The sequence below is a fragment of the Salmo trutta genome, chromosome 19 (assembly GCF_901001165.1).
Source record: "Salmo trutta chromosome 19, fSalTru1.1, whole genome shotgun sequence".
Classification (NCBI taxonomy): domain Eukaryota; kingdom Metazoa; phylum Chordata; class Actinopteri; order Salmoniformes; family Salmonidae; genus Salmo; species Salmo trutta.
The window spans coordinates 44,030,580-44,045,337 of NC_042975.1; the positions used below are offsets into that span (position 1 = coordinate 44,030,580).

At 42.5% G+C, this 14,758-nt stretch overlaps 1 protein-coding gene across 1 annotated transcript; it reads right to left on the reverse strand.

Annotated features, from left to right (window-relative positions):
- Positions 1 to 158: 158 nt before the first annotated feature.
- LOC115154678 (peroxiredoxin-5, mitochondrial) lies at positions 159 to 6,669 on the reverse strand. Its single transcript, XM_029701153.1, has 6 exons — positions 6,455 to 6,669; positions 3,287 to 3,421; positions 3,006 to 3,137; positions 734 to 772; positions 588 to 652; positions 159 to 440 (listed from the first exon to the last, which is right to left on the reverse strand). The coding sequence occupies exons 1-6, from the start codon at positions 6,545 to 6,547 to the stop codon at positions 332 to 334; spliced, it is 573 nt and encodes a 190-aa protein (XP_029557013.1). The 5' UTR covers positions 6,548 to 6,669; the 3' UTR covers positions 159 to 331.
- Positions 6,670 to 14,758: the final 8,089 nt, after the last annotated feature.

Below are 14,758 nucleotides of genomic sequence, written 5' to 3' on the forward strand. Positions count from 1 at the left end.
GCATTGATTGCACAAACCTGAACTGCCATGCCTTTTAAAGCGTATCTAAACCGCTAGGATGATGAGTTAATTTTATACGTTAAATTTGGCAATTAGTGGGACTGTCCTGCCATCATCCAGAAAGTCCAACCAGGTGGGAAAAAAAACAAGGAACATCATTGCCGTCTACATGTTTTGCTTTAATCACAGTTTATGAACCATACAATGTCTGTACATTAAACCACATCTATTTTCACAGGCATGTGACAAGGGTCAGGTAAAGTAGTATGAGAGTGCATTGTAACTTAAGGTTTGACTTCTGTCTGGTTGGAGTGAGCTAGTCCCAACAGGCCTACACCAGCTCAGAGAGCATGTTAGAGGCCAGGCTGCATGTCAGACCAGTACCGTCAGGCTCCACATTGATATTCTTCACAACGCCATCTTCCACCAACATAGCGTACCTGAGAGACATAAGGAATGTGACACTTTATTGGGGTTGATTATGCTTTTTGCAGTGTGAAATCCAAATGTTGAGACTAAACAAATATTAACTGTGACACACTACAGTCTGTAGCAAGTTAACACTGATATAGGAGAAAAGACCTCACCTCTGGGAGCGCTTGTTTCCAAGCACAGCAACAATCTGATCGTTGTCTAGCAACAGGTCCACTGCCTGTAAATAAAATGGGGGTTACATTCACACAATGTACAGAGTGTAAACTAATAAAATCAAGGCTTTGAAGATGTATCTGACCTTAGTGAATGCACCAGTAGGATCAGCCAGCATTCGCACCTGCAAAAGATGGGCCGTAGACAGTACACACGCAAGTATAAGTTGGGTAGACTGTGGCTATATGTATGATTAAACTACACACGGTATATTCATTTCATGCTTGCATACATAATCAATGTCTTATGTCCACTCTTGGGCAGATTAGGGCCGGGATTCAATCCGAAACCAAGCCGTAGCGTTCATGACATTTAATTAAAAGGTCATTTCCAATTGAGCTGACGTCTGCAGCTTTTACCTTGAATACAATCTTCGCAAACATAATATGCCTTTAAAAAGTCAGATTGATTCCCGGCCTAACGCTCGAGATGCAACATGTTCAAGAACAGGTCCTGTAAGTGACAGGAACTCAATGCCACAGCTATCAGACATGTCTAGACTGAAAGATCTCAATATACAGCACCAGTGAAAGGTTTGGACACCTACACAGTAAAAAAAGAAGAAACTCTTGAATATGTTCTACATTGTAGAATAATAGTGAAGACATCAAAATATTTGCCTTGACAGCTTGGCATTCTCTCAACCAGCTTCAAGAGGTAGTCACCTGGAATGCATTTCAATTAAAAGGTGTTCATTTGTGGAATTTAATTCATTTGAGCCAATCAGTTGTGACATGGTAGGTGTGGTATACAGAAGATTGTCCTATTTGGTAAAAGGCCAAGTTCATATTATGGCAACAACAGCTCAAATAAGCAAAGGGAAACGACAGTCCATTACCTTATGACACGAAGGTCAGTCAATCCGGACAATTTGAAAGTTTCTTAAGTGCAGTGGCAAAAACCGTCTAGCGCTATGATGAAACTGGCTCTCACGAGGACCACCACAGGAAAGTAAGACCCAGAGTTCTCTGCTGGAGAGGATAAGTTCATTAGAGTTACCAGCCTCAGAAATTGCAGCCCAAATAAATGCTTCACAGAGTTCAAGTAACAGACATCTGAACATCATGAATTGCTGCAAAGAAACCACTACTAAAGTACACCAATAAGAAGAGACTTGCTTGCCCCAAGAAACACGAGCAATGGACATTAGACCGTGGAAAACTGTCCTTTGGTGTGATGAGTCCAAATTTGAGATTTTTGGTTCCAACCGCCGTGTCTTTGTGAGACGCAGAGTAGGTGAACAGATCTCCGCATGTGTGGTTCCCACCGTGAAGCATGGAGGTGGGGGTGCTTTGCTGGTGACCCTGTCATGATTGATTTAGAATTCAAGGCACACTTAACCAGCATGGCTACCACAGCACATGGGGACTAAGCTACACCATCCCATCTGGTTTGCGCTTAGTGGGACTATCATTTGGTTTTCAACAGGACAATGACCCAAAACACACCTCCAGGCTGTGTAAGGGCTATTTGACCAAGGAGTGATAGAGTGCTGCATCAGATAACCTGGCCTCCACAATCACCCGACTTCAACCCAATTGAGATGGTTTGGACTGCATAGTGAAGGAAAAGCAGCCAAGAAGTGCTCAGCATACGTGCATATATTTTGATTTGTTTAACACTTTTTGGTTACTACATGATTTCATAGTTGTGATGTCTTCTATTATTCTACAATGTAGAAAACAGTCAAAATAAAAACCCTTGAATGAGTAGGTGTGTCCAAACTTTTGACTGGTAATGTAATTCAACCAGTTATGGTCTTGTAATAATGTCTCTGTTTGGGAAACAAGTTATTTCCAATGAATGTTAAAAAGAGGCAATCTGCAGTTAAAACGTCAAAGCGGTACACCCCACCATTGTTTTTGGTAAACTGCTGAGCGATGGGGCTTGGGAAATGTAACCATTCAAATTCCTAGACAGCTATAAATGCAAGGCCATCTATGAGCTCAAAATGATAGTTTTAACCAAGTTTTTAGCCTATACAGTGTTTGTTTACAATTACATTGTTTATCGACAATGGAGTACGACAAGGTTATATTTGGGTTTCTGATAGTATAGGACAGTAGAAATAAGCTCACGAGGCATTTGTAAATTATATTTTTCAATAATCACTGGGAACATATAATTCAATTAAAAGTCTAAAAATGTATGTAGCAACTGCAGATTGACTACTTAGGACAAAGACTTGTAACCAGATCACTAAGATTTCTTGTACCAAGTCAAGTGCTGGAGACCAGAATAACAGCAGGGAGATATTCAGCACAGGACTGAAGAATGCACTATGTAGACTACAACAACAGACAATTAAGGCTGAAGGTCAAAGTATCAGCTTGTTAATTTCAAACAGCATTCTGCACCTTGCCGCCTGCTCCATGCTCCTTCCCCCAGGCAGCCATAACGAATGCGTCGTTAACGGAGATGCAGGCGACCTCCTGCACACCCTTGCTCTTCAGCTCTGCTGCCTGCTCCACAAACCCTGGAAGGTGAGTCTGAGGGATAAGAGCAAGAAAGGACTTGCGGTGAAACAGTGGTTTCAGATGATGCATGCAGAAAGTACATGGTGAACAAACAAAAAAAATAAAGGAATGCACATCCAGGAAAATTAATTGAAATTGAGGATGATCTGAATGGAGGTTACCTTGGAGCACCCAGGAGTAAAAGCCCCTGGCACAGCAAAGAGAACTCCCTTCTTCCCCTTGAAGAGTTGGTCCATCGACACCTTATTGCCTGGCTCATTCTCATGAACCTCCACTGCTGGAAGTTTTTCTCCAACCTAGTGAGTGTGAAGCATTCAATCAAACACTGTTAATGGTCAATCAAATTATACATGAAAGCTGAAAATCATATTCTGTTCTGCAACCCCCATTCTATTAGCCACAGATATTGAATTTGGAACTTGACTCTGTATAGCAGCATTTTAATAATGTATTGGACCTGCAGGGAGTGGTTATGGATATTTTGCCACCACAATGGCCTTAAAGTTACTACTGGAGAATCGTGACTTTGCTGAATGTGTAGAGCCAAAAGCAGAGTGCTCTCCGGGGCACTCACTAACAGCAGCTGGCTCAGTCATGCGCAGTGTTGGTATGTCTACCACTGACTCAGCTATATTACCACAAATAAAAATGGCATGTTGGGGTAAATCTAAGGACAGGGGTCTAAAGTGGTAAATAGAAAGCATATGTTTGATAGAAAAGCTGATTTATGCCATTATACATCAGATCTGATTCCCTACACCGATAAAAACATTGGTTTTCTGAGCAATCATTCAAACGATTAGGACATGTAAAACACTTTAATCGGCGTTCCAGCGGGGGATTTGATGTGCGCATGTCCCAGCACCGGAAGCCTCCCGCTGATGCCCTGTTTACATCGTGACACATTTCAATACGCCCGTACATCATCTTCAGAGTCTTAAACGTCGAACACACCGAACGCCATTGCGCAAAATAGTACGCAGCATCATCTGGATATGTATGCAACATTCACCTTCTGCTACCATTTCTGTCAAGCCGTCTACGCATACAGTTTGACGCATACGTTCGATAAATCCAACGTATGCACCACACCGAACACACTGCAACTGCCTCTCGTCAGAGAAAGCATTATTTTGGGAGATTGCCAAATTACCTTTTCATTCATGACATGATAAATATATTGTTTCAGGTGATAATAAAACATGTTTTGTTTAGTAACCTTTCCGCAACTGTTTTTTATTTTATAGCAAATCAAGCTTGCTTGCGCTGCAGAGCAGCTAGCTAGCTAAAAGCTAGGCTGAAGATACCATTGTAGCTAGCGACCTCCACCTAATAATGATCAAAAACAAACGATATTACCATCACAATAAACTTAAACGGGAGGCAACAGTTATATAATTAGCTTAACAGCCAACGTGAATTATTTAACATTACTATTAAAATAGTACTCACTTATAGGAATGGGTCATTGTTTCCAAGTTGCTAGCTATCCCATTAAAACCCATCACCGAAAACCACATATTTTCCTCTTCTTCTGTACTTTGGTAACTTCCAGTTCTTCGACGGACTCTGGCTGGACTGAAGATGCAAAATTTGAACAATTTCAAAGTATGCAACATCATCCGTCTCGCAATGGAGCATTCAACCGCAAAGGGGCGTTGTGTTTACACTCCGTTGTGGACGTCATCATTGAAATGCATGACATCCAGCGCAACGGAACACTTAGTGGTAATGTGAATGAGGCTTAAAGCCTCATGCCCACCAGATGCATTTGCGTTTTGTTTTGCCAGATGTCTAGCCCGCATTTTCCATACTTGACGAGCATGTGCTTCGCTTTTCAACTAGCTTAAAGCTAGCTAGTTGGGGTCTGTACTTCCAGTTGTACCCCCGCACAATAAAGCAACACACAAATTGAAAATATTGAAGTTGGAACACTTTATTGGAGTTGATTGATTACAGTAATGAGATATATCCACTTTATTGCATGAGGTACACAGAACACACCCCAGCCTAATGCGGCACCCACAACGCAGCTTTGCGGACTGCTCCATTGACAATGAATGACTTCCACTGGAACGCAGAGTTCGATGCATCTGGTGGACATAAGGCATGAAGCCTCATTCTGTGTACTGCTTGTGTTCAATATTTTCAACAAGTTATGTGTTGGCTTTACCGTGGCACTAACAGAAGTACACACAGACTCCAACTTGCTAGCTTCAAAGATTATAGATATATTGACAAGACACTTAACAATGGGAGTAGTTGTCCACAAAGTGGCATGGCAGACTGTACAGCGTCACCCCTATCCTTGGTTTGGATTGGTGGATATATCTCATTACTGTAATCATTTTTGGAATATTCGATAAGGGTTGTTGACGTCAACCGCCTGTATTCAATGGAGAGATGCTATGCTACTTGCCTCATATTATGAATATGCATAGCCATCTCGAGGCAACTCCAATAAAGTGTTTTTCTCTCAAAGTTGCCAAGATGTCACGTGTCCTACTTATATAAGTACACTTTTAACTTAAGCATTATGAAAGTATATTGATCAAATAAACCTCATGTAGCAAATAAGCAATAAATGTTTATTTTTTAATTTTTTTAAACCAAACTGACACTCATTGACCTCCATACAAAAACTGTTTGGTGGGCCAAATAAAAAAAAAACGCTTCCTGCTGGAGAGAAATAGATTTGGGCCGCACTCTTCCGCTTTGCTAGCTAGTTGAAAAGCACGGTTAAATGCGGGCTAGACATCTGGCAAAACAAAACGCATGCATCTGGTGGGTATTATGCTCAAGTGAAGTGAGTTCGGAAAGTATATGCATCTTATATAAAGTGTGTATGTGAAAACGATATGTCCGAACTCAAAATCAAAAAGACTTCGCAAAAATAACATGGTCACTGTGTAGTGTAACTTTTATTTGGCTTGGCGATTTTCTGCATGTATTAAAAAGTCCCATCATGTAACTTTAGCCTGATTTCAGATGTGTCATGTAAACAGGATTATTAAGGAAAAATGTATTCTTGCAAAGCATGTAAAACGTTTTAGTCAGATTATAGTTCATTTGCGTGTGCATGTAACCGTGCTCACTGATTGAATGCACCAGTCGATCATGCTTTACCCAGCAATCATCAGGGCACTATCGCCATCGTGTAACGTTAGATAATGCGGCTTGAGCATGGAGGCTGTATGCATCACCGACAACAAAGAGAATAAATAGAAGAATCACGTGTTTAAAAAAAAAAAATGAAGAAAGAGTTTGCAGTCAAGGTCATGAAGGGGCGTTATTTTTAGATCAAACATTTTTCTGACGGCATTTCTTACCTTGATAGGCATGTTGGCAATGAGTGTGGTGTGTAGCGGTCTGAAGCACTGGACGGCACGGGTCCCTTTGAGAAATGCTGAGCTGGAAATCATTGGCCTATGTTGAGACGAACCCCTTTAACGTTGTTCGAGTGGTAGCAGAGGACAGACTGGCTGGCTGCCGCAAATTCAGTGTGGCTGTCACAAAAATTGGCTTACAAATGTTACCACAGATAGAACAATGAGACAGATATTCACCGGATGTATACATGTGAATCATCCGCTTGGCGTTTCCACTCACTACCAAATATGGTAGTAGAGGAAGCCCAGTTGCCGGCAGAGGGAGAATATGGAAGGAGATGGATTTTGGCCGATATTCTGCAAATGTTCTCATCGATGAAATATTTGATCTCAATTTTCTGTTCCCAAAACGAGAATTCTGTTATTAACAGAGTGCACTGAGTTTTGTAGACTTTCCCCTTTGTCAACGTTTTAAAAAATCGCGTTGTTTGGAAGAAGTGCAAAAGCGAATTAAGTTATTGCACACGCGCACTTCACAGAGTAGTCGTTCCCTAACGGGATGTCACTGGAACGGGCCAATAGGATCTTGCTTGGCTCTGCCAAACTCATTGATTGTTCTGCCCTCTATAACTCATTTGTTCCCATTGGAAACGACAGGCTGTGGTCTATCTTGGTTTAGTTATAAAATGGGGTAAAATCTTCGATATTACCCCAGGTTTAACTCGAGCGTCTGTCTGGTTGCAAGGGATTTACTAAAAGCTTCCGCCTCTCCACCTGGCAGGTACCTGACACTGCCTTTCCAACCGCTATGAACTGTTTTACCCATTTAACTATTGTTATTTCATGAAATTGAAACAAACACATATAAATACACTAAACCTTACATTACATATGAATCACGTAACACATTGATATATTATATTTATAGGATCATTACAAATTATACTGATTCTGAGGGGTTGGGTTAAATGCGGAAGACACAGCTCAGTTGAATGTGTTCAGTTGTACAACTGACTAGGTATCCTCTTTCCATTATACTTAAAATGCGGAACTATATGTCATTAAAGCACTGCAAAGGGTAAGCAAAAGCTGTTGCACTTCTTCCAGCGTTCCAATGGGAGGACAGTCTCAGCAGGGTTCTCTGATCCAACCAATCAAACCCGAGAGACTTAACCATCACACATATTTCGGTTTCATTAGTGTTAGTGAAAATATGCCTTGATTTTTTAGCTCAGATGGCTAATACACTCCGACAGTGAGGTAATATCTAACAAGTAATATCTAACAAATTACACAACATAAGACTATATACATATAAGACTATATACAGTTGAAGTCAGAAGTTTACATACACCTTAGCCAAAGACATTTAAACTCAGTTTTTCACTATTCCTGACATTTAATCCAAGTAAAAATTCCCTGTCTTAGGTCAGTTAGGATCACCACTTTATTTTAAGAATGTGAAATGTCAGAAAACATAGTAGAGAGAATGATTTATTTCAGCTTTTATTTCTTTCATCACATTCCCAGTGGGTCAGATGTTTACATACACTCAATTAGTATTTGGTAGCATTGCCTTTAAATTGTTTAACTTGGGTCAAATGTTTTGGGTAGCCTTCCACAAGCTTCCCACAGTAAGTTGGGTGCATTTTGTCCCATTCCTCCTGACAGAGCTGGTGTAACTGAGTCAGGTTTGTAAGGCCTCCTTGCTCGCACACGTTTTTTCAGTTCTGCCCACACATTTCCTATGGGATTGAGGTCAGGGCTTTGTGATGGTCACTCCAATACCTTGACTTTGTTGTCCTTAAGCCATTTTGCCACAACTTTGGAAGTATGCTTGGGGTCATTGTCCATTTCGAAGACCCATTTGCAACCAAGCTTTAACTTCCTGACTGATGTCTTGAGATGTTGCTTCAATATATATCCACATAATATTCCTTCCTCATGATGTCATCTATTTTGTGAAGTGCACCAGTCCCTCCTGCAGCAAAGCACTCCCATAACATGATGCTGCCACCCCCGTGCTTCACGGTTGGGATGGTGTTCTTCGACTTGCAAGCCTCCCTCTTTTTCCTTCAAACATAACAATGGTCATTATGGCCAAACAGTTCTATTTTTGTTTCATCAGACCAGAGGACATTTCTCCAAAAGTACGATCTTTGTCCCCATGTGCAGTTGCAAACCGTAGTCTGGCTTTTTTTATGTCGATTTTGGAGCAGTGGCTTCTTCCTTGCTGAGCGGCCTTTCAGGTTATGTCGATATAGGACTTGTTTTACTGTGGATACAGATACTTTTGTACCGGTTTCCTCCAGCATCTTCACAAGGTCCTTTGCTGTTGTTCTGGGATTGATTTGCACTTTTTGCACCAAAGTACGTTCATCTCTAGGAGACAGAACGAGTCTCCTTCCTGAGCGGTATGACGGCTGTGTGATCCCATGGTGTTTATACTTGCGTACTATTGTTTGTACAGATGATCGTGGTACCTTCAGGCATTTGGAAATTGCTCCCAAGGATGAACCAGACTTGTGGAAGTCTACAATTTTTTTTCTGAGGTCTTGGCTGATTTCTTTTGATTTTCCCATGATGTCAAGCAAAGAGGCACTGAGTTTGAAGGTGGGCCTTGAAATACATCCACAGGTACACCTCCAATTGACTCAAATGATGTCAATTAGCCTATCAGAAGCTTCTAAAAGCCATGACATCATTTTCTGGAATTTTCCAAGCTGTTTAAAGGCACAGTCAACTTAGTGTATGTAAACTTCTGACCCACTGGAATTGTGATTCAGTAAATTAATAAGTGAAATAATCTGTCTGTAAACAATTGTTAGAAAAATGTCTTGTGTCATGCACAAGGTAGATGTCCAAACTGACTTGCCAAAACTATAGTTTGTTAACAAGAAATTTGTGGAGTGGATGAAAAACGAGTTTTAATGGCTCCAACCCAAGTCTATGTAAACTTCAGACTTCAACTGTACATATAAGACTATATCCATATATGGACGAGCTATGTCAGAGCTGAACGGACTAGGATACCGTAGAATAGTATAGAATACATTATATACATATGAGATGAGTAATGCAAGATATGTAAACATTATTAAGTGACTAAGATACCGTAGAATAGCACAGAATACAGTAAGATGACTAATGCCAGATATGTAAACATTATTAATGTGACTAGTGTTCCATTCCTTAAAGTGGCCAGTGGTTTCTAGTCTATGCCTGTCATGACTTCCGCCGAAGTCGGTCCCTCTCCTTGTTCAGGCGCCGTTCGGTGGTCGACGTCACCGGCCTTCTAGCCATCGACGATCCACTTTTCATTTTCCATTTGTTTTGTCCTTCTCTTACACACCTGGTTTCAATCCCCCAATTACTTGTTCATTATTTAACCCTCTGTACCCCCATGTTTGTTTGTGAGTGATTGTTTATTGTATTGCAGTCCGTTATTGTGGCCTTGGATTTATTGACGTGTATTGTGATTATTGTTGAGTAAAATTGCGTACATTACTCATATCTGCTGTCCTGCGCCTGACTCATCTACACCAGCTACACACAGACGCATTACAATGCCTATAGGCAGTAGCCTCTAATGTGTTAGTGATGGCTGTTTAACAGTCTGATGGCCTTGAGATAGAAGCTGTTTTTCAGTCTCTCGGTCCCAGGTTTGATGCACCTGTACTGACCTCACCTTCTGGATGATAGAGGGGTGAACAGGCAGTGGCTCAGGTGGTTGCTGTCCTTGATGATCTTTTTGGCCTTCCTGTGACATCGGGTACTGTAGGTGTCCTGGAGGGCGGGTAGTTTGCCCCCGGTAATGCGTTGTGCAGACCGCACCGCCCTGGAGAGCTTTGCGGTTGCGGGCGGTGCAGCTGCCGTACCAGGCGGTGATACAGCCTGACAGGATGCTTTCAAATGTGCATCTGTAAAAGTTTGTGAGGGTTTTAAGTGAAAAGCCACATTTCTTTAGCCTCCTGAGGTTGAAGAAGCTCTGTTGCGTCTTCTTCACCACATTGTCTGTGTGGCTGGGCCATTTCAGTTTGTCAGTGATGTGTATGCCAAGGAACTTGAAACTTTCCACCTTCTCCGCTGCGGTCCCATCGATGTAGATAGGGGGGTGCACCCTCTGCTGTTTCCTGAAGTCCACGATCATCTCCTTTGTTTTGTTGACGTTGAGTGAGAGGTTGTTTTCCAGGCACCACACCCCCAGAACCCTCACCTCCTCCCTGTAGGCTGTCTCGTCATCATTGGTAATCAAGCCTACTACTGTACTTACTGACTTTATTGTCCCCATGGGGAAATTTTGTTGCAGTGTCATGTACACGTTTAAAGTGGCGTTTAAATACAAAACAAAATTGACAATACAACTTTCATAACAGTTACATACCAATAAAACATAAAAAATGTATTAAAAAAAGACTAGCCTGCTGGCCTTACTGAGTTGATAGGAACATTAGCCCGAGCTATTTAGGAAGGATATCACACCTGGCACAAATGATTGTCTAGTTCTGTTTTTCCTGCTGAGGGGTGCCCTAAACCTGCGCCCAAAGGGGAGTAGTTCAAAGTCCGGGTATAGGGGTGTCTTGGGTCTAAAACGTGATGATTGAGATGGAGGTGTGCTTGGCCACGCAGTCAGTCATGAGTGAACAGGGACTACAGGAGGGGTCTGAGCACGCACCCTTGTAGGGCCCCAGTATTGAGGATCAGCGGAGTGGAGGTGATGTTTCCTACCTTCACCACCTGGGGGCGGCCCGTCAGGAAGTCCAGGATCCAGTTACACAGGGCGGGGTTCAGACCCAGGGCCTCAAGCTTAATGATGAGCTTGGAGGGTACTATGGTGTTGAATGCTGAGCTATAGTCAATAAACAGCATTCTTACAGGTATTCCTCTTGTCCAGATGGGATAGGGCAGTGTGCAGAGTGATGGTGATTGCATCGTCTGTGGATCTATTGGGGCGGTAAGCAAATTGGAGTGGGTCTAGGGTGGCAGGTAAGGTAGAGGTGATATGATCCTTGACTAGTCTCTCAAAGCACTTCATGATGACAGAGGTGAGTGCTACGGGGCGATAGTCATTAAGTTTAGTTACCTTTGCCTTCATGGGTACAGAAACAATCGTGGCCATCTTGAAGCATGTGGGGACAGCAGACTGGGATAGGGAGAGATTGAATATGCCCGTAAACACACCAGCCAGCTGGTCTGCGCATGCTCTGAAGACACGGCTAGGGATGCCGTCTGGACCGGTAGCCTTGCGAGGGTTAACACATTTAAATGTGTTACTCACGTCGGCCACGGAGAAGGAGAGCCCACAGTCCTTGGTAGCGGGCCGCGTCGGTGGCACTGTGTTATCCTCAAAGCGTGCAAAGAATGTGTTTAGCCTGTCCGGAAGCAAGATGTCGGCCTCTGCGACGTGGCTGGTTTTCCCTTTGTAGTCCGTGATTATCTGTAGTTCCTGCCACATACGTCTCGTGTCTGAGCCGTTGAATTGTGACTCCATTTTATCTCTATAATGACGTTTAGCTTGTTAGCTTGCGGAGTAAATAACTACACTGTTTATATTCTGCCATATTCCCAGTCACCTTGCCATGGTTAAATGTGGTGGTTCGCGCTTTCAGTTTCGCGCGAATGCTACCGTGGTTAGGGTAGGTTTTAATAGTCACAGTGGGTACTACATCTCCAATACACTTCCTTATAAACTCAGTCACCGTATCCGTGTATGCACCTAGATTATTTTCGCAAGCTCCCCGAACGTATCCCAGTTCACGTGATCAAAATAATCCTGAAGCGTGGATTCCGAATGGTCAGACCAGCATTGAATAGTCCTTAGCACGGGTACTTCCTGTTTGAGTTTCTGCCTATAGGAGGGAAGGAGCAAGATGGAGTCGTGGTCAGATTTGACGAAAGGAGGGCAGGGGAGGGCCTTGTAATCATTCTGGAAATTTGAATAGCAATGGTTGAGAGTCTTAGCAGCGCGAGTAGTACAGTCGATATGTTGATAGAACTTCAGCAACCTGGTCCTCAAATTTGCTTGGTTAAAATCCCAGCTACAGTTAATGCAACCTCAGGATATGCGGTTTCCAGTTTGCATAAAGTCCAGTGAAGTTCTTTGAGGGCCGTCGTGGTATCGGTTTGAGGAGTGATGTAAACGGCCGTGGCAATGACGGAGGAAAATTCTCTTGGGATCTTGGGAGATCACATTTGATTGTGAGGTATTCTAGGTCGGGTGAACAAAAGGACTTGAGTTCCTGTATGTTCCTAGAATTACACCATGAGTTGTTAATCATGAAACACACCCCTCCGCCCTGCTCCAGGGAGGTCATATTCTTGGTCGTACTGCTGGTAGTTCTGGTGAGTTACCGCTGCTCTAATATCCACATAGATAATGTTCACCATACTGTAGTGTAGATGGTGATGGGCTGAGGTATAGCCCTAGATCCAGAGATATGTACAGTGCATTTGGAAAGTATTAAGACCTCTTCACCTTTCCTACATTTTGTTATGTTACAGCCTTATTCTAAAATTGATTAAATAAAACATTTTCCTCATCAATCTATACACAATACCCCATAATGACCAGGCAAAAACACATTTTTGGAAATTATTTACATAAGTAATCAGACCCTTTACTATGAGACTCAAAATTGAGGTCAGGTGCATCCTGTTTCCATTGATCATCCTTGAGATGTTTCTACAACTTGATTGGAGTCCACCTGTGGTAAATTCAATTGATTAGACATGATTTGGAAAGGCACACACCTGTCTATATAAGGTCCCACTTGACAGTGCATGTCAGAGCAAAAACAAAGCCATGAGGTCGAAGGAATTGTCCGTAGAGCTCCGAGACAGGATTGTGTCGAGGCACAGATCTGGGGAAGAGTACCAAAACATTTCTGCAGCATTTAAGGTCCCCAAGAACACAGTGGCCTCCGTTATTTTTGAATGGAAGAAGTTTGGAACCACCAACACTCTTCCTAGTGCTGGCTGCCCGGCCAAACTGAGCAATCAGGGGAGAAGGGCCTTGGTCAGGGAGGTGACCAAAACCCGATGGTCACTCTGTGACAGAGCTCCAGAGTTTTTCTGTGGAGATGGGAGAACCTTCCAGAAGGACAACCATCTCTGCAGCACTCCACCAATCATGGTAGAGTGGCCAAACGGAAGCCACTCATCAGTAAAAGGCACATGACAGCCTGCTTGGAGTTTGCCGAAAGGCAACTAAAGGACTCTCAGCCCATGAGAAACAAGATTCTCTGGTCTGCTGACACCAAGATTGAACTCCTTGGCCTGAATGCCAAGCGTCACATCTGGAGGAAACCTGTTACCCTCCCTACGGTGAAGCATGGTGGTGGCAGCATCATGCTGTGGGGATATTTTTAAGAGGAAGGGACTGGGAGACTAGTCAGGATTGATGGCAAGATGAACGAAGCAAAGTACAGAGAGATCCTTGATGAAAACCTGCTCCAGAGCGCTCAGGACCTCAGACTGGGGCGAAGGTTGACCTTCCAACAGGAAAACAACCTGAAGCACACAGCCAAGACAACGCAGGAGTGGCTTCGGGACAAGTCTCTGAATGTCCTTGATTGGCCTAGCCAGAACCTGGACTTGAACCCAATCAAACATCTCTGGAGAGACCTGAAAATAGATGTGAGCGACGCTCCCTGTCCAACCTGACAGAGCTTGAGAGGATCTGCAGAGAAGAATGGGAGAAACTCTCCAAATACAGGTGTGCCAAGCTTGTAGCGTCATACCCAAGAAGACTCGAGGCTGTAATCGCTGCCAAAGGTGCTTCAACAAAGTACTGAGTAAAGGGGATGAATAATTATTTCAGTTTTTTATTTTCAATACATTTGCAAACATTTCTAAAAACATGTTTTTGCTTTGTCATTATAGGTTATTGTGTGTAGGTTGATGAGAACAAAATTACATTTAATCAATTTTAGAATAAGGCTGTAAAGTAACAAAATGTTGAAAAAGTCAAGGGGTCTGAACAGTTTCCAAATGTGTCTTCAGAAAGTATTCATACCCCTTGACTTATTCCACATTTTGTTGTGCTACAGCCTTATTCTAGAATTGATTAAATAAATAAAAAATCCTCATCAATCAGCACACAATACCTCATAATGACAAAGCAAAAACAGTTTTGGGGAAATTTTGGTTAATTTATCAAATAAAATAAAACGGAATTACCTTATTTACATAACCATTCAGACCCTTGCTATGAGACTCAAAATTGAACTCAGGTGCACCCCTTGACTTATTCCACATTCAAAATGGATGAAATATATTTTTTCTCACCAATCTACACACAATGCC

Bases quoted from the DNA above. Each gene is read 5' to 3' on its own strand.
- LOC115154678 (XM_029701153.1), bottom strand. From the start codon at position 6,547: ATGATTTCCAGCTCAGCATTTCTCAAAGGGACCCGTGCCGTCCAGTGC. The intron at 3,422-6,454 runs GTAAGAAATGCC...CACACTCACTAG, and splicing joins TTGCCAACATGCCTATCAAG to GTTGGAGAAAAACTTCCAGC. The intron at 653-733 runs GTCAGATACATC...TTTTATTTACAG, and splicing joins CTACTGGTGCATTCACTAAG to GCAGTGGACCTGTTGCTAGA.